Here is a 25,929-nt window from a genome sequence, read left to right as displayed (position 1 = left end):
CCAGGACATTATCCAAACCTTGTTACTACTAGTGCCTGCCCAGACCAGATCTTTAGGATACAATGGCAAAAAAAATGTGTTTTCCTTTAGGTGAAATGCATATGTGTCATCCTTTCCTATTCCATTCAGCTCTACAATGAGGAATCTTTTTGATAAAATTCCTAAGGACAGTGAAATACCATGCCTTTTACACAAATGTAGTAAAACTTGTATCTTCTAGATTTATTCCAATTCCCATTAAGTTATTGGATATTTTTTCTTTCTTCATGAAATTTGAGGAGAAACAGTACAGTTAATACTAGTTAAGTGGGCAAGACTTTTTGATGTAAAAACTGGGTTTAAGATAATCCTTGACTATCTTAGTTCCTTAAGTGTTATTTGGGGACAGAGGTGCCCTTGGTTTTGTTTTTGTCTGCTGGAAGAACACAGTCTAAGAATCACTAAAATACATTTTGCGATTATCACAAAGGTTTCTTAATACTAGTGGCCTATCTTTTATTTTCCAGTTTTCTGTAAGAGAAGCAGTTCCTTGCTATTCATGTCTTGTCTTCACTACTTCCTAATTTCATCTTTTTCTTCCTTTTCTCACGGTGTCTTCATAATACAAGTTTGTCACAAAGTTATTTTTTCCTGTATTAACTCTACTAGTCTATGATAACAACAGATGTGAGTATAGTTTACAGTGTGTAGAAATATGAGATGAGAGTATGGGATTCGTGTGGTGAAAAGTTCCTGCCTTTAAATTAAATCTTTATACAGTTGGCCCAGAAATAGAAACTGGTGATAGCACCTTGTTGGCTCTTCGAGGAATTCCATTAAGTTTCCAGATGTTCTTGAGGGTGAAAGTAGGGATATCTGGGCGTTACCTCATGAGAAGAGGGCAAATTGTGAACTCCAGTCTTCTTCATGCCAGCTGCAAGAGGAACAGTTTTTCTGTAGAGTGGACTTTCTTTTCTGCACATTGAGTGAAGGGAGCACTTCTGTTAAATTAAGTTCCTCTTCCACAATTGCCCATTGTGAGTGTATTTTTCTCTTTGTCATACTTTTTACTTTTCTTCATTATATATGTCACCTTTCTGGTATTTCAGTGGCTGGTTTGTTATTAGCTTTTGTTTGCAAGTTCAAGATCAGTGATTATTTCTGAACAGTGCACTAATTTTGTCACACAATGAGTGAAAGTTGAGGATAGAATAGACAACTTTATCAATTTTATTTTAATTTTTTGACCAAAAATATCATGTTCGGATGTCTTGTTCATTGGAGCTGCTTCCACTACAAAAAGATTCTTCAGTGCTGTATTCCACTGTAGTTTGTGGTTTTTTTTTTTAATTTGTTTGTTTAGTTTGGTTTCTTTTCCTTTGTAGGGATTTGTCTTACATCAGATAGATAGGTTCATACACAGTTGCTGTTTCTAAGCTGCTTGTGTGAACTGTAATGTCTAGAAATTCTTCTACTTGCCTTTTTTTTAGATGCTAAAAGAATTCCTATGAATAGAACTTTTTCATCTAGTATGATTTATTAAGCATCTTTTTGGTGCTTTGTTTTTCCTTGTCATTGAAATGGAATAGTGTTTATGATTAGCTGGATTTCCTAAACATATTTTTCATTATACTGATGTGAATGGGGATTTCTGTTTCAGGCCTCTTATTTTATTTCATGCACTTATTGATTTTAATTCTGTTACACTATGTAATAACCTATTAAGATTATCTCGAGCCAATGGGAAGTGTTAACATCCTTATTTTGGAAAATAAATCAGGTTAATTCTATTTCACTAATACTATGAGGTTTTTGTATGTTGAGGGTAAGTATTTTTAATACTTTTTATATTTCTGTTTTCTAAAGGTTACAAAGACAGAGCTAGAGAAACTAAAATCTAGCTACAGACAACTAATAAAAGAAGTAAATTCTGCCAAAGAGAAATATAAAGAAGCTGTCGCTAAAGGTATGACTGACTTGTTTAACTTCATCTCTTTATTAGTGCCTTTTTCAGACCTGCTAAAACTCTAAGAGTGAAATGGTAATATTTTTACTTTGAGCAACTCAATTACAATATAAAAGCTCATTTAATATCTTAAGACAGTCTAATTGTCATCATGTGTGCTTGTTGGCACTTGTTAAAAAAATCATAAAGGGTAGCCCTTCTTTTAATAAAAATGGTAGTCCTTTTAAGTTCTACTATTATTCCTTCAAAGGATGTATTTGAAATGTAACATTACTCAAATGAACTGTTAATAGTGGCAAGTGGGTTGCAACTCCATCTCATTTACATCGTAACTGCAGCCTACTTGCGCGCTGTGACCTGTTATGGTTGCTGCAGTGGCATCAGCATCAGTTCTTGACAGTATAACGGATCAGACCTTTGTCAGCCTTAAGCAAAAGAGGAAAAGAATTAATTTGCACACTGAGATATCTTAAAGATTTTCTGGGAATGACGTGTCCAAACTGCATGGATTTTGTTTGCTGTTAAATTCTGCGAACGATTAGGTAAAGGAGAGCCTTTGTTCTATAATGTACTGAAATACCTTGTTAATAATTGTTCTTACCTGCCTTTCTAAGATTCTTTTCTTTCTTTAGAGAAAATTAATTGGATGGCAGTATATATAAATATATAAATTCCAAGATCCATCTTTAAGTTTTTGTATGACTGCCTAAACTGGCAGTTATTTTCCTTGATTTTGTTACACTGTAATTCACAGTGTAATATAGTAGCTATCAGTGCTCAGAGGAAGATTGTTTCTTCCCAAATTTGTCTGAAGTTTGGAGTGGTAGCCAGTAGGTGAATATAACAACAAACCAGCATGGGATAAGAGAAACTTAGCACTGTTTAGCTTCAGCTTTTTATTTTTTTACTGATGTTCATATTCACTTAAAAATGTAAATACTTAGTTAATTTTGCGCAGTTCCCTAAGATTTTGCTACCTGTCACTTTAATTTGGTTACTTGTTTTATCCCCAAGTAACCACTAAACATGGGAACATATAGTAAGCGACATGGAGAATATAATAGACTTCTGTGATCTTAGTATGTTCTTTTTATCCTGTCTTCCTGTTAGAGCTCTGATCATTCTCCCTTCCTTTAGCACCAAACATTGCCATTGAAATCAAAGGGTGTTTTGGCTGTCAGCAGCTGTAATGTTTTGATGTGGTTCTGATTAAGTGAATTAATATTTCTTCAGATAGGCAACAAACACAAGCTGTTTTTAAGACACTTACTTCTGTGGTTTTCCTTGACCTTCTCTTTCGGGCTTCCACTTAGTATTTATCTTATTACAATTAGTGCTTAATTTCACTTTCCCTTTCTTAGTGTAAATCTGTTTTAACAAACACCGATCTCCATAAAAATGTTGCAGGTTTTTCTCCCAAAAATTGCAGAATTGCTTCTCCCCTGTCGCATCTCGGTTCTTGTTTACAAATATTTGTGTAGTTGGTGGACTACTACAGCTGATTTTCAACTGCAGGTCAGCTGAGCGGTTTGAATTTTTAAGCCATGGTATTTTCGTAGGGTTTCAGAGCCCCCAAGTTGTCAAACTGGTTTATGAAGTGAACAAGTTAGGGAAGTCTTAAAATTGTAATGCTTCATAATTCCAGGCACTAGTTCAGTAACTAGTGGTTATTCAAATTATATGGTATCAGGAAATATGACTTTTGTTAATACACAAACTGGTTCAGTTTTTCAGGATTTCAAGAATTATTGAAAACAAGTGAAGGAACAGTGGGAGGGCATAACCAGGTATTGGAAATAAGGTGAAAAATGTTTTGTAAAGCAAAAAAATGATAATCATTGCAGCCCTTGTGAGAAGTGTGTTAAAAGAGCCAGACCAAGTCCACTTCCATAAAATGCTGTTCTCAGAAGGCTCTGTTGCTCTGTCAAACCAAGTTTCCATCACAGCGTCTGGCCCCACCTTTCTGGAATGGAAGGAGACAACTACTCCTTAGGACGTACTATTTTGTCTTTGTCCTTGGGCTTGTGCATGCTGAATTTCCTGTAAGTTCGTGTACCTGTACAAGCTGGTCAACGTGAGAAGAATGCAAGGCACGCAAAGGAATGACTTGGAAATTCCTCTGTTTTGCACGTGTAGTGATTTTGAAATTTAGTGACTTTTGTTCTGTTTTGGAATAGCAAAGCCATCTTCTAGTGAGACAGTAAGTTTACCAGAGCTGCTAGTGAATGAGGTGCAAGTGGTTCTCTAGTTTGGGAGGAGAATTCTTTTCTTGTTTTTCGGTTGAGTTGCTAAAAGTGATGTTAAATTCTGGGCTAAACACACACAGTAGAGGGTATTAACTGAAAAGGGTAAAGCCTGGCAATGTTACAAACAGTGGAAAGGTCTTCTGCAGTAGTAGTTATTTTTATGTTTTTCTGCAGTCATGAAGTATTCTCAGGTAAACTCAAATTACTGTATGTCATACTTTCCACCAGCTAACAAGACAGTCACTTTGAATCAATTTGTTGATGCTTTTATGCAGAGTTATGGCTGTTTTCACTTTTTGCTGAAAACACTAAGAGGACATGTGGAAGGAGTAATAAGAATAAGGGTTAAGCACTGAATAATGGTACTGGTTAAGTACAGGTTTTGTTTGTGTTAGGGCAATGGGAAGGCAGCTGGTGGGAATTTTTGCGTAGTTTTGTAGTGAGGAAGAGGGAACTGGTTTCTGAAGGGTGCAGGAGCTTCATTATGGAAGGCTTTGTGCTCTCCAGATCTGGAGATAGACGGAAGTGTCTGACATGCTGGCTCAGGAGCTGTTCTGGGGAACCCTCTGCTAGCGCTGCTTCTGCTTGGACATCAGGGAAGCAGTGGGACAGTTGTGTTGCAGAGGGTGCACCACTGAGCCTTGGCTGCCACTTGGTCCTTAGGCTGGATTGCACTGCCCTGTTGTGGCCACCAGTGTCTGCATGTTGTCTCAGTCAGAATTGACTGATTTATCTTGTTCTAGCCCTTACCCCATTTAGTCATGCGTTGCTGCTCCTTTCTGGACCAGTGATTACCATGGAAATCACAAATGCAGTCTGGTTGGTTGTTCTTGGGCTTGGGGACCGCAGGTGTCAGACAGTCTGGCTTGTGTTGCTCAGTTGGTTGGAATTTTTTGCCTTTTTTTCAGTCCTTAATTTTTATGTTTTTTTTTGATATATGGTGAGAGTAAGCAGGCTGAGAGGGGATAAAGTCAGCAAGCTGAACTAGTCCAGTGCATCTCTAATGAGGCATACTTCAGCAACTCGGACTATGGACATATTGATTCCAATAGAATGCTTTGTTTAAAAAAAAAGAAAAAAGCAAAGTATGTACTGAGAATGCACAGCATGTTCCTTTGCAGAATTGGGATATTAGGGCATGGTGGAGTCACTGGAGCAAAATATAAGATGAAAGCTTTCTAGACTGTTTTTCCATAATGAAATGGACAGCCCTCTGAAATCCTTTGGATGTGTGATATTGAGAAAAAAATGGTGGAAACTTCTTAGAACAGTGGTTCAAAATAACACTCACAAATTGTGTACAGCTCTGAGCCTCCAATGCTGTGCCGACTTCAGTGATGCTGGGTAACAAGGTAAATAGAGTGTGGCATGCTGCTGTTGCTGCTGCAGGAGGACACATCAAAACAAAATTTATGCCAAATGATAAAAGACAGTGTGTGACTAAAGAAGAAGTCACAGAGCTTCTAAAAAAGTTTCATAAATAATGGGTAAATAATACAAAATGGAAACTGTAGAACAGTTGTAGATATCAAGTGTGATACCTCATTACTGTTTGAATTTCATTTGATTTGATCGGTAACTGCTTCCACTTAAGTTGGCTATTTCCACAATTATTTTTGCTTCTGCAGAATTGTGCATCTTTGTTAAGTGGAGTTCAGAGTGTGTCTGGGGGTGTTTCTAATGTTTTCAGCCTTGGTTTTTCTGGTTAAACACTACATATTGCTATATTAAAAAAATTAAATAAGGAAATTATGAGTACATGAAATCATAATTAATAAATTACTGTTTTCCTTTTTTTAAATTGAAAAGTATTAATTCTTAACAGTTTAGCATCTATTTTTGAGGCTGATTTTGGTGTTAGGTGTTTAAATGTGAAATAGTTGCTCTTATATCCGTTAATATTGCAGTTGGAATAGAGCCAGTGTAGCTTTGGGAGGTTCATACTGAATATTAATACAAAATAATCTTCAGCAAAATTTACAGTTTTCCTGTAAATACGTCTGTTACAGGTATTTATTGTGTTCCTGTTACTAGTTAATTACTGATTGAATGTAGAAACCATGTTGCAACATTCTTATGTGACAGAATGGACCTGAAGTAAATAGTAAAAGAAAAATATATTGATTTAATATTACAAATTTAGTAAGTATTTAATTTCATAATTTCATTTTATGCTGCTAGAGCAGAATAAAAAATATTGTGCCAGATTTCCCTAGGTTGGCTCGCGTTTCCTGACAACGTTGTGATTTAGAGGAGACTAGAAATATTAACAGTACACCTAGCACGTAGTACAACGTTGCATCTGCTGGAAGAATGTTTTCCGATCCCTGCCATTCTTGTGATTTAATACCTCAGAATTGATGTGACTTCTGTGGTACCTACTGAAGATGCATGACAGCATAAGCTATAACTATGATAAAAAAGTAAGCTGTTGAAAATGCTTTCATTGAATCAAATTATTGTCCTACTATCCTTTGTAATAGCTAGAGTGGCCAGAAAATACTTTTATTAGGTAGCTGATGCATTCATTCTGAGATGCCTGTAAAATTGTGATTATACTACTGTATTTCCTGGTGGCATGTGTTGCCTTTAGTTGTTGCTGAGATCAGAGGAACTCCTAGTACGGTATTTTTTGAGTTTATTTTTGACTCAAACACTCACATTGTTAAGACAAAACAATTAACACTGGCTCAAATGGTCTGTCTTATTCACAGATGTCAGCAGGCTGGATGTATTTCAAATTAATACCCTATTGTAAGCATTTCAGCGCATAGACACTAGCAGTGCTTGCAAGGGCTAGAGTTGTTTCTTGCGTGTAAAATAAAGCTTCTAGAACAGGAAACCTGGTGGAGTGCAGAGCCAAGAGATCTTTTGACTTCTTGTGAAGTGTGGGAGTAGCTTGGACATATTCTTTCTGCTGAACCTGGAGGCAGAGCCCTAGGATGGGCTTTCCTCAATTCTCACAGACCAGCACTCATAAGTCTCAGCGAATTTACTGGTGGTGCATATTAGCTCAAACGTCTGACAGCAGTTCAAAAGATTGCACTTTAAATTCTGCCATTTCTATACTATGTTATTTGTTTATCTTAACATTAAGCAGACGACTGTTGAACTAATTCTTAACTCAGAAGTTTATGTTTGGTATTCTGTGATTTTGGAATCTAAGTATACACAAATAGGTTCTGTCCATCGGAAAACTACATTGTTCTTCGCAGTCACTAATTTGTAAAATAAGGTTTGGGAAAAACTACTTATCCTCTTCTTAGAAATAAGATGAGTGGAAGAGGGAGTGGGTGATTATATTTGCTGAAGAAACACATTCATGAAAGCCTCTTGCAAGACATAAAGGGAAAGAAGACCTTAGAGATTAAAAGCGAAGGTCCTATCTTCTTCCTGACTATCTTTATGATTTTGGTCTTGTAAAGCCCATGTTAATTAAGAGCACTGCATTTGTATCTCTTTACGTGGGGATGATGATAAGGCTGATCACTCAATAATTTCCAAGTTTCCTTCCTGAGACAGAACTAAGAGTCATAGCTATCCTAGTTTAGTTGCAGAAATTTACATAAAAAGTACTTTGTAGATCAGTATCAATTCTATTTAAAGTCTCCTGACTTCTCTATTTGGATGCAAGCTTTGCTGCCCTGGTCTGCATTGCTCTGCCCAGCACTGGGCACTGATGGACGTCTCTTCCGGGGGACGGGGGGAAGGTAGCCAGGCTCAGACAGCCCGCCTCTATCGCCTTTCTCTCCCTTCCCAGGCAACAGCTACCAAGGGTGACAAGCTGCTGCTTCTCCTAGACATACACAAGTCTGTGGGACCTGATGAGATGCCTCCCAGAGTCCTGCGGGAATGGGCTGATGTAGGTGCCAATCCACTGTCCATGCTATTTGAAAAGTCATGGCAGTCAGGTGAAGTCCCGGGCGACTGAAAGAAGGGAAACATTGTGCCCATCTTTAAAAGGGGTAGAAAGGAGGAGCCGGGGAACTCCTGACCTGTCAGCCTCACCTCTGTGCCTGGGAAGATCGTGGAGCAGACCCTCCTAGAAGCTATGCTAATGCACACGGGGGACAGGGAGGTGGTTTGAGAGAGCCAGCATGGCTTCACCAAGGGCAAGTCCTGCCTGACCAGCCTAGTGGCCTTCTATGATGGAGTGACTACGTAGGTCAGTGGACAAGGGAAGAGCAATGGATGTCATCTGTCGGGACTCCTGAAAGGCCCTTGACACGGTCCCCCACAGCACCCTTCTCTCTAAACTGGGGAGATACGGATTTGATGGGTGGACTGTTCGGTGGATAAGGAATTGCTTGGGCGGTCGCATCCAGAGGGTAGTGGTCAATGGCTCGATGTCCAGATGGAGACCGGTGACGAGTGGTGTCCCTCAGGGGTCTGCAAAAGCCAGGTCCCTCGGCCTCTCTTTGGGTGCTGCGTGCCCCAGACCAGAGTCCTGCAGGTACCAATGGCCAGCAGCATTCAGAAGACACAGAGCAGGACCTGAACTGCCCACAGGACCAGTGAACGCCCCTGCAGAGACGCTTACGTGGTGAAGGCTGAGTTCTGGAGACTCCTTTCATCATCTTGGTGGTCCTTCGTGGGACCACGTCTCCTCCGGTGTGTCCACGTCTCTCTTGTACTGGGGAGCACAGCACTGGACACAGGACTCCAGGTGTGGCCTCACCAGTGCTGAGGAGAGGGGAAGGATCACCTCCCTCAACCCGCTGGCAATCCTCCTCCCAGTGCAGCCCCCGACGCCGTTAGCCGCCTTTGTGGCAAGGGCACGTTGCTGGCTCATGTGCAACTTGGTGCCCACCGACACCCCCAGGTCTCTTTCTGCCAACCTGCTTCCCAGCCAGGCAGCCCCCAGCCTATGCTGGCGCCTGGGCTTGTTCCTTTCCTCCCCAGCTGCAGGACTTTGCGCCTCCCCTTGTTGAACATTGAGGGGTTCCTGCCCTGCTGCATCGCCGCACCCGCTCTCCCACCGGGCTGACCCCAGCGGCCACAGGGCCCAGCAGACACACGAGGAAGCGGTGGCCGTAGCACCAGAGGAGGGGTAGAGAGCAGCACGGCTGGCGAGAGCAGTGCCCACGGGATTGAGAGCAGGACCGAGACTACTCCTGCACTTCTCATGCTTTCCTTTGCTTTTATTGGGTGCTAATTGGAGCTGAGGGGCCAGGATGACAAGGGGCTGGTGTGTGCCCCAGCTGTGGCTCGGCCCCACTTTAGCTGGTCCTTGAGGCACCTTCCCAGCATCACCGACGACGGGGTGGCTTCCTGGGGGGCTGGGAAGGGTCCTCGGAGTTGCCGGCCCTCCTCTTCGGGGCTCGTCGGGGTCCCCCACGGGAGTGCTCGCTGCCCCAGCTACGTGTGGAGGGCCCGGGCACAGCCTCCTCTGGGTCCTCCTGGACCTCTTCTTGCTCCCCATGGGTGGGAATGGGAGCGGAGGGGGTGCTGCCGCTACCCCCACGAAGGGCTGGGCTGGGGGCAGGAGAACCCCCTTGGGAGGCAGCGGGGCCGGGGGCAGCCGCAGGGCTTCCCTCCCGCTCCTCGGCTGCACGAGCCTCCCCCAGCTCCAGCACACGTCGGGCCTCCCCGCTGCACCGGCGCAGGACGGTGGCAATCAGCCGCTGGACAAAGCTCCTTGTGCGCCTGCCCAAGGAGGCCCGCAGCAGCTGGACCAGGGCCTCCTCATCCAGGCCAAAGTATCGCAGGCTGGATATGGCGAGGCTCTGCGCTGCTGCTGCTTCCTGGGCATCGTCAAGGAGCTGCCCCAGCTCCTGATGCAGCCAGGGCAGCAGGGGTTGGAGGACAGCAGGGTAGACCCGGAAGAGGGATGCCCAGACCGTGGCATGGAAGCCGCCCACTGGAGCCCAGGGCAGCGGCCCCGCGGCTGCTGGCCGGGGTCCTGCCGGGTGACGGAGGCTGTGGGCGGCTGGCTGTCCAGGAGCTCCTGCTGTTGGCTGGACGACGACTGATGGTGCTGCAGGCGGTGGGATGATGTGTTCCGCAAAGTCGTCGTCCGCCCGCACCGAGTGCACGATGGAGCTCACCCTCCTCTTGCAGAGGGGGCACTCGGGCTTGCTCTCAGCCCACCGCAGGATGCAGGTGTAACAGAACTGGTGGAGGCATGGCACCACGTAGCTGGCCCCCTCCCAGCTGTCCAGGCAGATTGGGCAGCGGTTCTCCAGCTCCGTGCCCATGCTCTCCACGTGCTGCGGTGGGCTGCGGGGAGCTGGTGGTGACAAGCCGCTCCCTCTCACTGCCGCTGCAGCAGCAGGTGTCAAGCTAGGAAAGGAAGAGAGGACACAGTTGTTGGCTGGCCCGACGAGGGGCGGAAGAAATGCCCAGGTCCCTCAAGAAGAAAACCCTCCCAGCTCCCCAGGGTGAGGTTTCCCCGTACAGCTCACCTCTGCTGCGGTGCTGCGGTGCTGCGGGGAGCTGGCGGTGACAAGCCGCTCCCTCTCACTGCCGCTGCAGCAGCAGGTGTCGAGCTAGGAAAGGAAGAGGACACAGGTGTTGGCTGGCCGGACGAGGGGCAGAAGAAATGCCCAGGTCCCTCAAGAAGGAAACCCTCCCAGCTCCCCAGGGTGAGGTTTCCCGCACAGCTCACCTCTGCTGCTGCGAGCGCGCCTCCTGGGTGCCCCGGCTGCCGGAAAGTGGCAGGGCCGGGGAAAATCCTCTGACGGCTCTGGGGTCGGGCACCAAGGGCTGCACTCAACAACTCCCTGGGCACGACCTCAGCACCAACCACAGCCTTGCACGACACTCCAGACCTCGCGTACTCGCTCAGCCGGAGTGCAGGCACGAGCCGGCGGGCTGAGGCTCGCTGCCCGGATATAAGCACCGAGGGACACCTGGTCACAATCCGTCGCTCGGGGACATCAGAACCCCATCGCTCAGTGACGTCAGCGTCCGTTGTGCGCGCACCACGGGCCATCCTTGCCTGCGGCACTCACTGTGGCAGCGCTCTGGCCCCAGGGGCACACGTGCCTGGGGATACTGCAACGCCACGGCCCCTTCCATCCCCCATCGCTTCTCTTGTGCTCAGCATCGGTGCGTCACGCCAGCCACCGAGGCCTTGGACGTGTCTTGCCGGGGCCCCGTCAGGTCGCTCTGGCCATGGCAGGCGTCGATAGGCTCACGTGGCAGGAGGCTTCCTTCAATAACACCTCCTGCCTCCCTGGGAGGGTGCAGGACAAAGTCACACAGACTCTCTCCACGGCCCAGCGTTGCTGGCCAGCCCTCTGGGATCCCCGGCTTCCTCCCATGGCACACCAAAGGCAGCACTTTGATGGCTCAACGAGTAGGAGAAAATCCCCAAACCAATGCCCCCAACCCCAAGCTCTGGGAGTCCATTTGCCAAAGGAGGTTGCACCCCTCGCCCGCCATGGAGACACCACAGGACACGGTCACTTCTCCAGATGGGTTTTTGTCTTCATTTCCTGCCACACCGTGGGCCAGGGTGGACGTAGTGCTGGGGCCCCAGCTCGGATGTGGGACCGGATGGGGCCCAGCTTTCCCCAGTTGGAGTCTGCAGGGGGATGGGGTGAGCACTGAAAATAAGAACCATACTGATAGACCTTGGGCTGCCCGGTGCTCTGACTTGGAGGACCACAACTGTGGGAGTAGCGCCTTTCCGTTTGTGGACACCGAAACTGTAAGGGGCCAGTGGTACCCGTTGAATGTTCCTAAGTCCATGGGGCCAGATGGGATTCGTCCCAGAGTACAGAAGGAGCTAGCGGGTGTTACGGCAGGACCCCTCTCAATCATCTGCCAAAGGTCTTGGGAGTCTGGTGAGGTCCCACTGACTGGGAGCTCCTCAGCATTAGTCCAATTTACAAGAAGGGCGTGAGGGAAGAGCCAGGAAACTACAGCCCTGTTAGTCTCACCTCAGCACCGGGAAAAATTATGGAGGAGATGATGCTGGGTGCTGTTGAAAGGCGTTTCAAGGACAATGCCGTCGTCAGGCACGGCCAACAGGGCTTCACAAAGGGAATGTCCTGTTTCATGAATTTGATATCTGTCTACGATAATGTCACCCGCCTGGGGGATGAAGGCAAGGTGGTGGATGTAGTTTTTTTGGATTTTAGTAAGGGTCTGGACACTGTCCCTCACAGCACCTTTCCGGACAAGTAGTCCAGCTGGAGGTGAGCAGGTGCATGGTGCGCTGGGTGAAGAACTGGCTGAACGGCAGGGCTCAAGGGACTCTAGCGACGGGGGCTACCTCTGGCTGTTGACTGGTCACCAGCGGTGTTCCCCAGGGCTCAGTCCTGTTTGATATTTGTATCAGTCACCTGGAGACAGGAGTTGAATGCACATTAGCAAGCCTGCTGTTGATACTAAACTGGGAGGTGCTGTTGACTCTCTCGAGGGGTAGGAGGCTTTGCAGGGGGATCTAGATAGATTGGAGCATTGGGCAACGATTAATGGGATGAAATTTAACAAGTCCAAATGCCGGATTCTGCACCTGGGAGGGAGGAACTCTGGGCACAAGTGTAAGTTGGCAGAGGAGCGGCTGGAGAGCCGCCCTGCAGAAAGGGATCTGCGGGTGCTGGTTGACAGCAGGCTCAACAGGAGTCAGCGGTGTGCCCTGGCAGCCAAGAGGGCAAACCGCATCCTGGCGAGCATCAAACACAGTCACAGCCAGCCAGCCAAAGGAGGTGATTATCCCACCGTATTCAGCGTGGGAGCGGCCTCACCTTGAGTGCTGTGTGCGGTTCTGGGCCCCGCAGTTCACGAAGGGTGCGAAGGCACCTGAGTGTGTCCAGAGGAGGGCAACAAAGCTGCTGGAAGGGCTGGAAGGCATGTCCTGTGAGGAGCGGCTGAGGACACAGGGTTTGTCTAGTTTGCAGAAAAGGAGGCTGAGGGGCGACCTGATTGCTCTCGATGGCTTCCTGAGCAGGGGAAGCGGAGAGGGAGGTGCTGATCTCTTCTCCCTGCGATCCAGCGACACGACGCCTGGGAATGGTTCAAAGCGGCGCCAGGGGAGGTTCAGACTTGACATGAGGAAACACTTCTTCACCAAGAGGGTGGGCAAATTCTGGAACGGGCTTCCTACAGAGGTGGTTGATGCCCCAGGCCTGTCAGCATTTAAGAGGCATTTGGACAATATCCTTAATAGCATGCTTTAACTTTTGGTCAGCCCTGAAGTGGTCAGGCGATTGGACTAGATGATCAGTGTAGGTCCCTTCCAACTGAAATATTCTTGCCTCATCTAGTCTTATGGAAGTCAGAAGCCAGGCTTAGCATGGGAAAGAGGATATTGAAAAGTTGTGTCACCGATTTTTTTCTTGGGATCATTTTAAAGTATTGTATGAGGAAATGATTTTCATAATCACTATGCCATTTAGACATGCCTAGCATTTTATGATATAATGGGTTTAAGCAGATCATGTGGGTTAGGAATGTCCTAAATTGAGTTAAACAGGTAATGTAGAATAATTAGATTTATAGTGAGTTCTACAAGCTATCTTTCCTATTCAGTGATGAAGACTGGTAAACTTGAACGAAGTATTAGGAAATGCTTAATAGAACAAATGGATATTTTAGAGGGTAGGCTCTAAAAGCAGGGGGCAACAAATTTTTCTTAGGAATACATTATAAATTGTGTAACATAATCTTTATTATTGGGAATTAATTACCCTGAATATACATAGTTACATTGGCTTGATATATATACCTACTGTAATGGTAGTCTTTTACTGTGTCGTATCTAAGTTCTAATATTGTTTGCTTTTATTTAAGATGTGCTTAGTCCGTACCAAAATTCACTCAAAAGAAAGATGATGCGGGTTCCCACTCATATCCGCTCCACTTGATTGTCTGTGGAAGCAGATTTAAGACAAGCTTAATATTTTATTACTTTAAAAAAATGTTTTTAAAATAAGATGTATTTGAAATCTTTGATCACCTCATTCATGAGTATAAAGAATGTTCAGTAGAATAATGCAAACAAATACTACAAAGGAATATTATTTTCCAGGCACAATGAGATAATGCTCTTTGAAAATGTGTGTCTCCAGAGTAGAAATAAATAAGGAAGTGACTGTACAGGAGGTTTTTTATTAGTAAACAAATGTGGAGACAGCAAAATATTCGGAAATTACCTCTGTTATCAGAAATAATATGTGGATGAAAAGATAAATGCAGTTCTGGGAAATTACTGGGAAAACTGCTATCATAAACATTGGGAAATGTCTAATAGATCACTATATGCATTGAGAGCTTTATACTTCAGTGCTGGTGTTTACAGGAGTAAAAGATTCTAAAGCAAACCAAGGAAGAAGTGGGTTTTTTTCTGTCTGAAACTTTATTACATGTTGAAGATTTACATGGTTTCTCAGAGGAAGATTGTTGCTTCATTAAAAAAAAAGAAAAAGAAAAAAAAGCAAAAGCCGTGGTACTCCCATCTTTTTTTCCGTTTTAAAGTTTTCTGAAATCAAATGCTGTGGTACTCTAGTGAGGTTATAATACAGAAAATTAGAACAGCTCTGAAGCTAAGCTTCATGGCTTTTCCTGGAACCTTGCCTGTACTCTGTTTAATCCTAACCTATAAGCTCTCTGTTGGCTCCTTGCCCAGCCCCAAGGAAAGCTTCATGTGCTCCACCTGCCCTCTCACATAAAGTGCAACTCCCTCTCCTGTCCTCCCAGCCTGCCTTTTCCCAAGAGTCTATATCTCTTGATTGCAACACTCCAGTCATGGGAACCATCTCACCGTGCCTCCATAATCCTGACAAGATCACAGCCCTGCAACTGCACACAGATCTCTAACTCATCGTGTTTATTCCCAGGGTGCACACAGTAGTATACAAGCGCTTAAGCATCGCACCCCAGCATGTTGAGGTCCTGGAGAGTATTTGGGGGTATTGGTTTTCCACAGTAGTTCCTTGTAGGAACCTCCTTGCCCACATGCAGGTGCTGGAGCCGACTTCACCCAAGCCCCATCTTGTTGACTTCGTGATCCCTTCCAATCACACCGCTCCATGCCCTTTGCTCAGCAGTCTTGTACATCAGTCCCTCAGGGCTGTAGGTCACCCTCTCCCTTCCCTGTCATTCCCAGTTTAAAGCACTCCAATGATGTCAGCCATCCTATTGGCAACAATAGTTTTACCCTGCTTAGTAAGGTGTTTCCTATCCAAGCAGATGGTCTACAACCCTCTGGTCCAGTGGTTGTAGAACCCAAAACCCTGTTGCCAACACAAGGTCTGCAGCTGCTTATGGACCTGTATTGTCAGCGCCCTCCTCGCACATTTTCCCCTCACTGGCAGGATTGAGGAGGACACCACCTGGGCCCCCATGCCCTTGACAGCTGCCTCCAGAGCTCTGTAGTCACTTTTGATACTGCCCTGGTTTCCTCAGCACTACCATTGGTGCCCACATTTATTATAACATTGCCTCTGCTATTTTTTCCCTCTATTTATCCATTCCCAGAAATTTGAGTGGGTTTGTTTTTTGTGCTTCCTGAACTAGAGAGGCAGTTATGAGAATTCTTGACATATGTTCTTGTCCTCCAAGTTTCTCTGGAACTGTTAGTCGTAGTTTTATTTATATATTAAGATTTTCTTCCCCCCTATTACTCATGTGTAGATTTTCAGATTGCCCTTCTAATTTTCATTTTGTTTGTCCTGTAATTCTGCTTCCACAGTTCTAGCATATTTAAGGCTTCTCACTGTGTTTCTATTGGGGGTATATAATTCTCTATTGTCATGTCAGGTGTGTCTGTGCCTGCTTTTGAAACTAAATTAAATTCATTGTCAAAAACTGGACTTGTGTAATAAAATTATATTCTTTGTCAGCTGGATGTTATATTCATTAGTGTTTCTTCATGGGACAGCATTCACTGTGCACTGAAGCCAAAGGTCATGTTTCAGTGCCAGGAGCTATAAATCCAGGAAGTTAATTCATCAGTTGTGAGCTATGTCTTGTTGTGGTTTAGCGGCAGCTCAGCCCCACACAGCCGCTCGCTCACTCCCCACCGGTAGATGGGGGAGAGAATCAGAAGGGTAACGCTCGTGGGTTGGGATAAGAACAGTTTAGTAATTAAAATTAAAAGAAACAACAGTAGAAATGCAATGTAAAGGAGAACAACGAGAGGCACAAAGCCCCGGGGGAGGGGGAAGGGAGGGGAGAGGGGGAACGAACCGCCGAAACAAACCGCACGCGCCGCAGCCGCTCGCCGCCCGCCGACCCGACGCCGCGCCGCCTGCGCGCTGCCACTGCCCGCCCTCAATATCCTGGTCATGGTGTCACATGGTATGGAATGAACCTGCCATTGGCCAGTCGGGGTCAGCCGCCCCCACCATGGCCCCGCCCCTCCCAGCCCCCCCGCCACGCGGCAGAGCGCGGGAAGCTGGAAAGGTAGCCGACCCCCACAGTGAGGAGAATTAACCCCTTCTCAGCCAAAACCAGCACATTCTCCACCCCTTATTCCATACCATTTACACCATGCCCAGGTCCCATATGATGCAATACAACCATACCAACCACCACCCCTCCCCTTCCCATCCTTTAACATAATACACAGACATCATTCCCTTAGTTCATGGACCTTCCCTGTAAAATGTCCTTTAAAATGTCCATTGAGTTCACTCGGTCCATGACTCTGGGCTCCATCTGTCGTATCAGTCTTTCCGGGTGGGAGAGATGGTGTGTGTGGCGTTGGGTTGCTGCATACCGAGTCAGTCATTGTTCCATCACTGCTACACTTAGCTTGTTTCACAGATTATCTTCCATGGGTTGGGCGACTCGTACTCTGATATCATTGATACAACACAGAGGTGACACACAGTATTATATAGCAGTTCACATTGTGCCATTCAGTTCATTGACTGTTTTCACCCAGAATCAAATCCCCTTGAGGCACACATTGGATTTCTCCATCCTCCCGCATCACCCACCAAGTGCACGCAGGTCCTCGAGCAAAAGCAGTCCCACGAATGGGTTTGCCTTTGCCGGAGGCAGGAAGAACCCAGACTGTTTTGCCCAGCATACTTTTTGTGTGCACTACAGTGACTCTATCCCCTTCCACAGTATGTAGGATTTCTGACTGGGCAGGGCCAGCTCGGTTGGCAGATCCCCTCGTGTTGACTAACCACGTGGCTTTTGCTAAACGTGTATCCCAGTGCTTGAATGTCCCACCCCCCCATTGCTCTCAGTGTAGTTTTTAACAGTCCATTGTACCGTTCAATTTTCCCAGAGGCTGGTGCGTGATAGGGGATGTGATACACCCACTCAATGCCATGCTCTTTGGCCCAGGTGTCTATGAGGCTATTTCAGAAATGAATCCCATTGTCTGACGCAATTCTCTCTGGGGTGCCATGTCGCCACAGGACTTGTTTCTCGAGACCCAGGACAGTGTTCCGGGCAGTGGCATGGGGGACAGGATATGTTTCCAGCCAGCTGGTGGTTGCTTCTACCATTGTAAGCACACGGCGCTTGCCTTGGCGGGTCTGTGGGAGTGTGATATAGTCAATTTGCCAGGCCTCCCCATACTTATATTTCAGCCATCGTCCCCCATACCACAGAGGCTTTACCCGCTTCGCTTGCTTGATTGCAGCGCATGTGTCACATTCGTGGATAACCTGTGCAATAACATCCATGGTCAAGTCCACCCCTCGATCACGAGCCCACCTGTATGTTGCATCTCTCCCTTGATGGCCTGAGGTGTCATGGGCCCACCGAGCTAGAAATAGTTCACCCTTATGTTGCCAGTCCAGATCCACCTCAGCCACTTCAATCTTGGCAGCCTGATCTACCTGCTGGTTGTTCCGATGTTCTTCAGTGGCCCGACTCTTGGGGACGTGAGCATCCACATGACGTACCTTTACAACCAGGTTCTCTACCCGGGCAGCAATATCTTGCCACAATGTGGCAGCCCAGGTGGGTTTGCCTCTGCGCTGCCGGTTGCTTTGCTTCCATTGCTGCAGCCAGCCCCACAGGGCATTTGCCACCATCCAGGAGTCAGTATAGAGACAGAGCACTGGCCACTTTTCCCGTTCAGCGATGTCAAAGGCCAGCTGGATGGCCTTTACCTCTGCAAAGTGGCTCGATTCACCTTCTCCTTCAGCAGTTTCTGCAACTTGTCGTGTAGGACTCCATACAACAGCCTTCCATCTCCGGTGCTTTCCCACAGAGTGACAGGACCCATCAGTGAACAGGGCATACTGCTTCTCATGTTCTGGCAGTTTGTTATAGAGTGGGGCTTCTTCAGCACGTGTCACCTCCTCCTCTGGTGATAATCCAAAATCTTTGCCTTCTGGCCAGTCCATGATCACTTCCAAGATTCCTGGGCGACTGGGGTTTCCTACTCGAGCCCGCTGGGTGATCAGTGCAACCCATTTACTCCACGTAGCATCAGTTGCATGGTGTGTAGAGGGGATGTTTCCTTTGAACATCCAGCCCAGCACTGGCAGTCGGGGTGCCAGGAGCAACTGTGCTTCAGTACCAACCACTTCTGAAGCAGCTCAAACCCCTTCATATGCTGCCAATATCTCTTTTTCAGTCGGAGTATAGCGGGCTTCGGACCCTCTGTATCCCGGACTCCAAAACCCTAGGGGTCGACCCCGGGTCTCCCCTGGTGCTTTCTGCCAGAGGCTTCAGGTAGGGCCATTCTCCGCGGCTGCCGTGTAGAGCACATTTTTTACATCTTGTCCTGCCCGGACTGGCCGAAGAGCTACTGCATGAACTATTTCTTGTTTAATCTGTTCAAAGGCTTGTCGTTGCTCAGGGCCCCATTTGAAATCATTCTTTTTCCGGGTCACTTCATAGAGAGGGCTTACGATCAGACTGTAATTTGGAATATGCATTCTCCAAAAACCCACAACGCCCAAGAAAGCTTGTGTTTCTTTTTTGCTAGTTGGTGGAGACATGGCTGCTATTTTGTTGATCACATCCATTGGGATCTGACGACGACCATCTTGCCATTTGATTCCTAAGAACTGGATCTCTTGTGCAGGTCCCTTCACCTTACTTTGTTTTATGGCAAAACCAGCTTTCAGAAGGATTTGGACTATTTTCTCTCCTTTCTCAAAAACTTCTTCTGCTGTGTTGCCCCACACGATGATGTCATCAACGTATGGAAGGTGTTCTGGAGCTTCTCCCTGTTTTAATACAGTCTGAATCAGTCCATGGCAAATGGTAGGACTGTGTTTCCACCCCTGGCGCAGTCAATTCCAGGTGTACTGGACACCCCTCCAAGTGAAAGCAAACTGTGGCCTGCACTCTGCTGCCAGAGGGATTGAGAAGAATGCATTAGCGGTGTCAGCTGTGGCATACCACTTGGCTGCCTTTGACTCCAGTTCGTATTGAAGTTCTAGCATGTCTGGCACAGCAGCACTCAACGGTGGAGTGACTTCATTCAGGCCACGATAGTCTACTGTTAGTCTCCACTCTCCATTAGACTTCCGGACTGGCCACATGGGACTGTTAAAGGGTGAGTGGGTCTTACTGATGAGTCCTTGGCTCCTCAGTTGGTGAATGAGTTTATGGATGGGGATCAGAGAGTCTCTGTTGGTGCGATATTGCCACCGGTGCACTGTTGTGGTGGCGATTGGCACCTGTTGTTCTTTGACCCTCAGCAACCCCACCACAGAAGGCTCCTTTGAGAGACCGGGCAAGGTAGACAGCTGTTCAGTTTCCGCTGTCTCCAAGGCAGCTACACCCAAAGCCCACCTGTACCCTTTTGGGTCCTTGAAGTACCCTCTCCTGAGACAGTCTATGCCAAGGATGCACGGAGCCTCTGGGCCAGTCGCAATGGGGTGCTTCTGCCACTCATTCCCAGTTAGGCTCACTTTGGCCTCCAATACAGTTAGCTCTTGGGATCCCCCTGTCACTCCAGCAATGCTGATGGGTTCTGCCCCTGTATAGTTTGATGGCATTAAGGTGCACTGTGCGCCGGTGTCCTCTAAAGCTTTATACTCCTGTGGGCTGGATGTGCCAGGCCATCGGATCCACACAGTCCAGTAAGCCTGGTTATCCCTTTCCTCCACCTGGCTGGAGGCAGGGCCCCTCTAGTCGTGATCATGGCAGTCACAACTCACTTCCTGTAAATGTGAATCAGGAGTCCCTCTATTACACTTAGAAATAAAATCTGCGCTTCTACTCCTCTGTCTGGGGACTTGCTCGCTGGAAACTGGAGCAGCAGCTTTCCTGGAAGAGCCTCCCTGAGTGACTGTTCTTCCTTGCAGTTCATGTACTCGTGCCTGTAGGGTCGAAGTAGGCTTGCCATCCCACCTCATCATGTCCTCTCCGTGGTCACGCAGGTAGAACCATAGGGTGGCCCGTGGTGTGTATCCCCTTCTTTGAGCCAAAGGACGCTTATTCCTAACAGCTGAGACACTGCTGTGTCGAGGTGGGGAGTAGGACAGATCTTCTTTGAGTTGCTGGACCTCTTGGGATACTTTCTCCACAGCAGAGACTAGCGAGGAAGAGATATTTGTGTCGTAATCCCAGAGTCTATCTATCACCTCTGCCACCGTTGGTGTCTCATCATCTTTCCAGGACATTACTCCAGTGAGTTTGCATGTGAAGGTGGTGCGCTCCGTACAAACTTCCGCCACATGGGTTGTGTGCACTCGGCTTCATCTGGATCTTTGGATGACCGTTGATTGTCCAGGTCACCATAAATCACCTCAAACACAGCTAATTCCCTGAGATACTGGATGCCTTTCTCCATAGTTGTCCATTTTCCTGGGCGATATGCAACATCATCTTTAAAGGGATACCTTTCCTTCACTCCAGACAGGAGTCACCTCCAGAGGCTGAGGGCTTGTGTTTTTTTCCCAATTGCTTTGTCAACGCCCCCTTCCCCAGAAAGGGATCCCAATTGTTTGGCTTCTTTTCCCTCTAGTTCCAGGCTACTGGCCCCATTATCCCAGCATTGGAGCATCCAGGTGACAATGTGCTCACCTGAACGACGGCTATAATCTTTTCGCATATCTCGCAACTCGCTTAAGGACAGGGATCGGGTGGTCTCTATTTCATTTATTACTTCTCCCTCCTCTCCCCGCGATGGCCCTGGTTCTTCATCATCCCGTTCTAAACGAGTTGATGTCCGCTTCCAGTATTTCCTCTTGTGTATGGGGGCAACTGATACTGGTACGGGTTTATTTTCTGAGCTAGCTCCGGTACTTGTTGTGGGGGTTTGAGTGGCTGCAGTGCCTGTCGTCAGGGCTGGATTGTCTACAGTGCCAGTCACTTTGCATTTCAACCCAGAGACCTTCTCTTCCCCCTGGGGGCACTGAATACTGTTGAGCAGGGCTCGGTATGCATGGGGCAGGCCCCAGCACGTTGCAGTTATCTGTGTCTCTCTGGAGTTCCCAGGGTAACAACATACTTTCTCCAAATATTCTACTAGTTTTTTAGGATTCTGCACTTGTTTGGGGGTGAAACTCCAAAACACTGGGGGTGCCCACTGCCCTAGGTATTTGCCCATGCTATCCCACATGCCCTGCCACTCGTAACTATCAAGCCTCGGGGCAGATTTCTGGGTGATACTCTTAAGTTGCTTAGTCAAAACCAAAACAACATGCCCCAAAACTAACAATAAGTGCACCTTAACCACCCAAGGATGTTCAAGATACAAAAAGGTTGTTGTAACAAAGGCACAGACATCATAGAACAAAGTTGCAGAGGTACTATGCTGTATTTCCTCCATATAAAGTCTCTCCGAGGAGGAGGTATAATTCCTAATTGCCTCAACAAGGTGGTATCCAAAGTACAGTAACGGTTTCAGCAAAAACCCCAAATACCAGATAAAGCTGAAAACGAGTGTTTGCATAACAAATATGGTAGGCAAAACATCACTAATCACAGCAGAACACAGCAGACTCAACAAACCAACACCGATTTTTAACACCAACTGCAGAAAGGACAACACGGTGCTGTGACCAGCAGCTGTTGTTATCTCCAACCCTTGAGCCCCAGGTTGGGCACCAAAAAGACTGTCGTGGTTTAGCGGCAGCTCAGCCCCACACAGCCGCTCGCTCACTCCCCCACTGGTAGATGGGGGAGAGAATCAGAAGGGTAACGCTCGTGGGTTGGGATAAGAACAATTTAATAATTAAAATTAAAAGAAACAACAGTAGAAATGCAATGTAAAGGAGAACAACGAGAGGCACAAAGCCCCGGGGGAGGGGGGAAGGGAGGGGAGAGGGGGAACGAACCGCCGGAACAAACCGCACGCGCCGCAGCCGCTCGCCGCCCGCCGACCCGCCGCCGCGCCGCCCCCGCGCTGCCACTGCCCCCCCTCAATATACTGGTCACGGTGTCACATGGTATGGAATGAACCTGCCATTGGCCAGTCGGGGTCAGCCGCCCCCACCATGGCCCCGCCCCTCCCAGCCCCCCCCGCCACGCCACGCGGCAGAGCGCGGGAAGCTGGAAAGGTAGCCGACCCCCACAGTGAGGAGAATTAACCCCTTCTCAGCCAAAAGCAGCACAGTCTTTACAATGATCTCCATTGCCTCTTTTGTGAACACGTTGTCATCACTTCTGAATGGCTGAAGATCATTGGTATCACTGAAGTTCCCAAGAGTGCGAGGCAAGGGGCAGTCCTTCTTGAAATAGTGTAACAGTGGACTCTAGATAGACTTTTTCTGAGGTTTATGATAACTGAACAGGAAATTCTTTCTAACTGTAAACATTCCAAAATGTGCCTAATTCTGACAGATTTATGTTGTTTTTACAACCTATTTAGTACTTCAGTTATGCTTCCTCAGAAAGCAATTATGACATTTATTGTCTTTTAAGAGCAAACACTTAAAGATGCAAAGATTTGAGAGAGCATCTCAAGTATGAATACATGCTTAGACTTTGACAAGTTTTTAGCTTTCTGTGTCTTCTCAAGTTTTATTCTTCAATTTTTTTTATCTTTTCCTGTCCTCAAAGGTCCCAAAGAAACAAATCAAATAAAAGCAAAGCAAACTTAAGAACAAATAGCTTCATAACTGATACTTCTAGGCGGTCTTCTAGACCTTCTAGACTGAGAGGAAAGAATGTAATCTTTCTGAAGAGCAGGATATCATTGGTATAGGGTTTTGTCCAAGCTGAAAGGCTGATTTGTTACATTTGCAATGAAAAGGAAGTTCAGGGCTTATGGTAATGTGTATCCATGGAAGTATAGTGTTGAGCTTCTTTGCTGGCAGCTGATCTAAAATGCAGACATAAAGAAATAACTTCTTGCGGCTTTCAGTTTTGGAATCCTTTGTGACATCTCTCTGCATTTAACCAACCCAAAATGTTTCTCGTTGAGCTTTTGATTTTGAGGGGAAAACTTTGTATTTCATGTTAGTCAAACCTGAGTTTTTCACTGTATGCTGCTTCTCTTTGAAAAGGTCTTTAAGAAAATAATTTTGTCTTTTGACCATTTAGTTGCCCATAAGATATAGCAGAAGAGCTGTAACTACAGCAGCTTAACCGGATTTTCTGTTGCAGAAACGACGTCAGTAGATGTAACCCTCAGTCATTAGTTTAAGCTATGCTCTCATGAAGCTGGCTTTGAAATCTGAACAGCTAAACTTGTACCAAGTCTTGACTTGAGTCTTAGATGTCACGCTACAGGTAACATTCAGGAGGTGAATCCATGTCCTATGCAAATTAATGAGTGCTCTATACTGTATTCCAAAGTCAGAATTTTGCTGTTTGAATAAAACATCAAAATCTATACCACAAATTTGAAGACCTCAGAAGAGTTACATTTTACTGAAATCAGTGATAACTAAATGCAGTGAACATACAAAAGAATATGAGCCTTGACTTAAAATTTTTGACCAACCAGAAAAAGTTTTAAGGAGTTAAAAACCTGAGCTGCTCAGTATAATTATTTCTTTTGATCCAAAATATGTATGAAAATTTTATGTATTTGCAATATTTATTTTCTGAAAGACAGTTTCTTTGAGGCATTTGCACTGTACATCGGTGCTTATTTAAAAAAAGAGGAAGTGAACATTATCAGCTGAAATTTTCCTCAGTTGGTCTCGGTTGTCCTATCCAGTTTCTGTTCTCCCATCCTAGGTGAATATGGGGCTACAAGAGACTAATACGATTGTAAGAACTTTGGGATAGTACATCTGCCTTTTTAATAGAAAATGCCCTAAATAATTTGTTCTTGATGGCTCTGTGTACTGCATGTAGTAAGTTCTTAAAAGAGTTTTTATTAGAAATTTAAATACTTGACTCTCTAGAATGTTTTAAACAGAATGCCAGCTTTTTCTTTGCAAATGTCAAACTTTCATAATCAAATTTTGCAAGCTTCATAATACTGTTTATGGTGTGGCATATTGTATACACAGTTTCTATAAACATTAAACAGTTTTGTCAACAACTGATGGCAGTAGAATTATAATTAGATCTATTTATGAAATTCATTATACAGGTAAAGAAAATTGGATGTTTTCCTCTGTGCTAATTGACATGTAGAACAACTGAGTACTCTGCCTCACTGCATTTTGATGCTTTAAAAAATAAAAGGCAATATGGAAATAATACTGTAGCTGTGTTTCTTGTACTAATTATAGGTCCAAAGGCTGTACTTAAAAGTTGAGTGTATATGATCATTTGACTTATTTTGCAATTGGTTGAGGTGTTCTGTGGAGGAATAGTGTATAACAAAGGAATTTAGTCCTCAAGCAGATGGGCAAATGGGATAATTTAGCCATTAATGAGGTTTCTGAAAGGGAGATTGTATTGATAAATCTCTAGTTATGTGGTTGTGATAATTTTTAATGTAAATTTTCAGTTTAGTTTAACTGTTGAAGGCTGTTTTTTGTTGTTCATAGGTCAGAAGCCTGTAGTGCTGGTACACGGTATAACTTGACATATGCTGATTTTTGGTAAGCTGTAAGGTGATAGGGGATGTATTTTAAAGACTTGCATGGGCAAGTTGTAAGTTTTAAGCTCTTAAACTAGTGCACATGGAGATAATTTTGAATTATGTAATCTAGGGCATGCTTGAGTAGGAGTGGCCAAACATACAATAAACCCAAGAAATAATCCAGCATTTCTTCCTCTGCTACCACGTTGTCTCCCTCTTCTGTTTCCCTGGCCAGTGTATCTCCCAAGGGAATGGGCCAGGACAAGCAAAACTTGGTGGTTCCAGCTCTTACTTCCAACTGCCTCATTCTCTCCTCTTTCATCGAGTCCCTATACTGTAACTACTACTTGACCTCTTCCCCTCCAAACCCTCTTCAGTCACCTTCCATTATTTCCCCATGTTCACGTGCCTCTCATTTTCCCGAAAGCTTATAGTGTATATGTCTTGGTCTGCAGGTGGTCAGGTTGACACTGTAGCCTACTGTATTTAGAAATTGAGTGTGTATGATACTTCAGTTTATTCTGAAATTAGCTGAGGTGTTCTGCTGTGGACTAATGTATATAGGGAAGGAATTCAGTCCTCAAGGAAGATGTGAAAATGGGATTGTATACCATCCCATTATATTAGTACGTTGCTGTCAGACATGCACATTTTTGGTGGTATCTAACTTTTGGGCTGTTATTCTGGGCATGATGTGTTAGATTCCCCCCCCCCATGATCTATATTTAATTAAGAAATAAATAGTGTGATGGTTTTATGTTTTGGGGAAATAAAAAAATTACTGTGTTCCCATGAAACATGAGTTTTGACTGTTTGCTGAAGACAAAACCTGTTATCTCTGGCAGAAGTTATAGAGTTGAGATTGCTGTCTCTCCAAAACAATTTTACAGAAATTTTAAAAGTTTCATTAATACCTGAATGAAAAAGACTTC

The 25,929-nt window shown here is 45.7% G+C and overlaps 1 protein-coding gene across 2 annotated transcripts in view; it reads left to right on the top strand.

Moving 5' to 3' along the window:
* The window catches only part of FER (FER tyrosine kinase), a 200,701-nt gene that overhangs the window by 22,777 nt on the left and 151,995 nt on the right, over positions 1 to 25,929 (top strand). For both annotated transcript variants that reach the window (XM_075079858.1, XM_075079859.1), the window contains exon 5: positions 1,846 to 1,945. In XM_075079858.1, the coding sequence (XP_074935959.1) occupies positions 1,846 to 1,945 (100 nt within the window). The remainder of the gene's footprint in view (positions 1 to 1,845; positions 1,946 to 25,929) is intronic.

This window comes from Phalacrocorax aristotelis, chromosome Z, assembly GCF_949628215.1.
Source record: "Phalacrocorax aristotelis chromosome Z, bGulAri2.1, whole genome shotgun sequence".
Classification (NCBI taxonomy): domain Eukaryota; kingdom Metazoa; phylum Chordata; class Aves; order Suliformes; family Phalacrocoracidae; genus Phalacrocorax; species Phalacrocorax aristotelis.
Note: the sequence above shows the minus strand (reverse complement) of the source record. Positions and strands in the feature narration are given on the sequence as shown.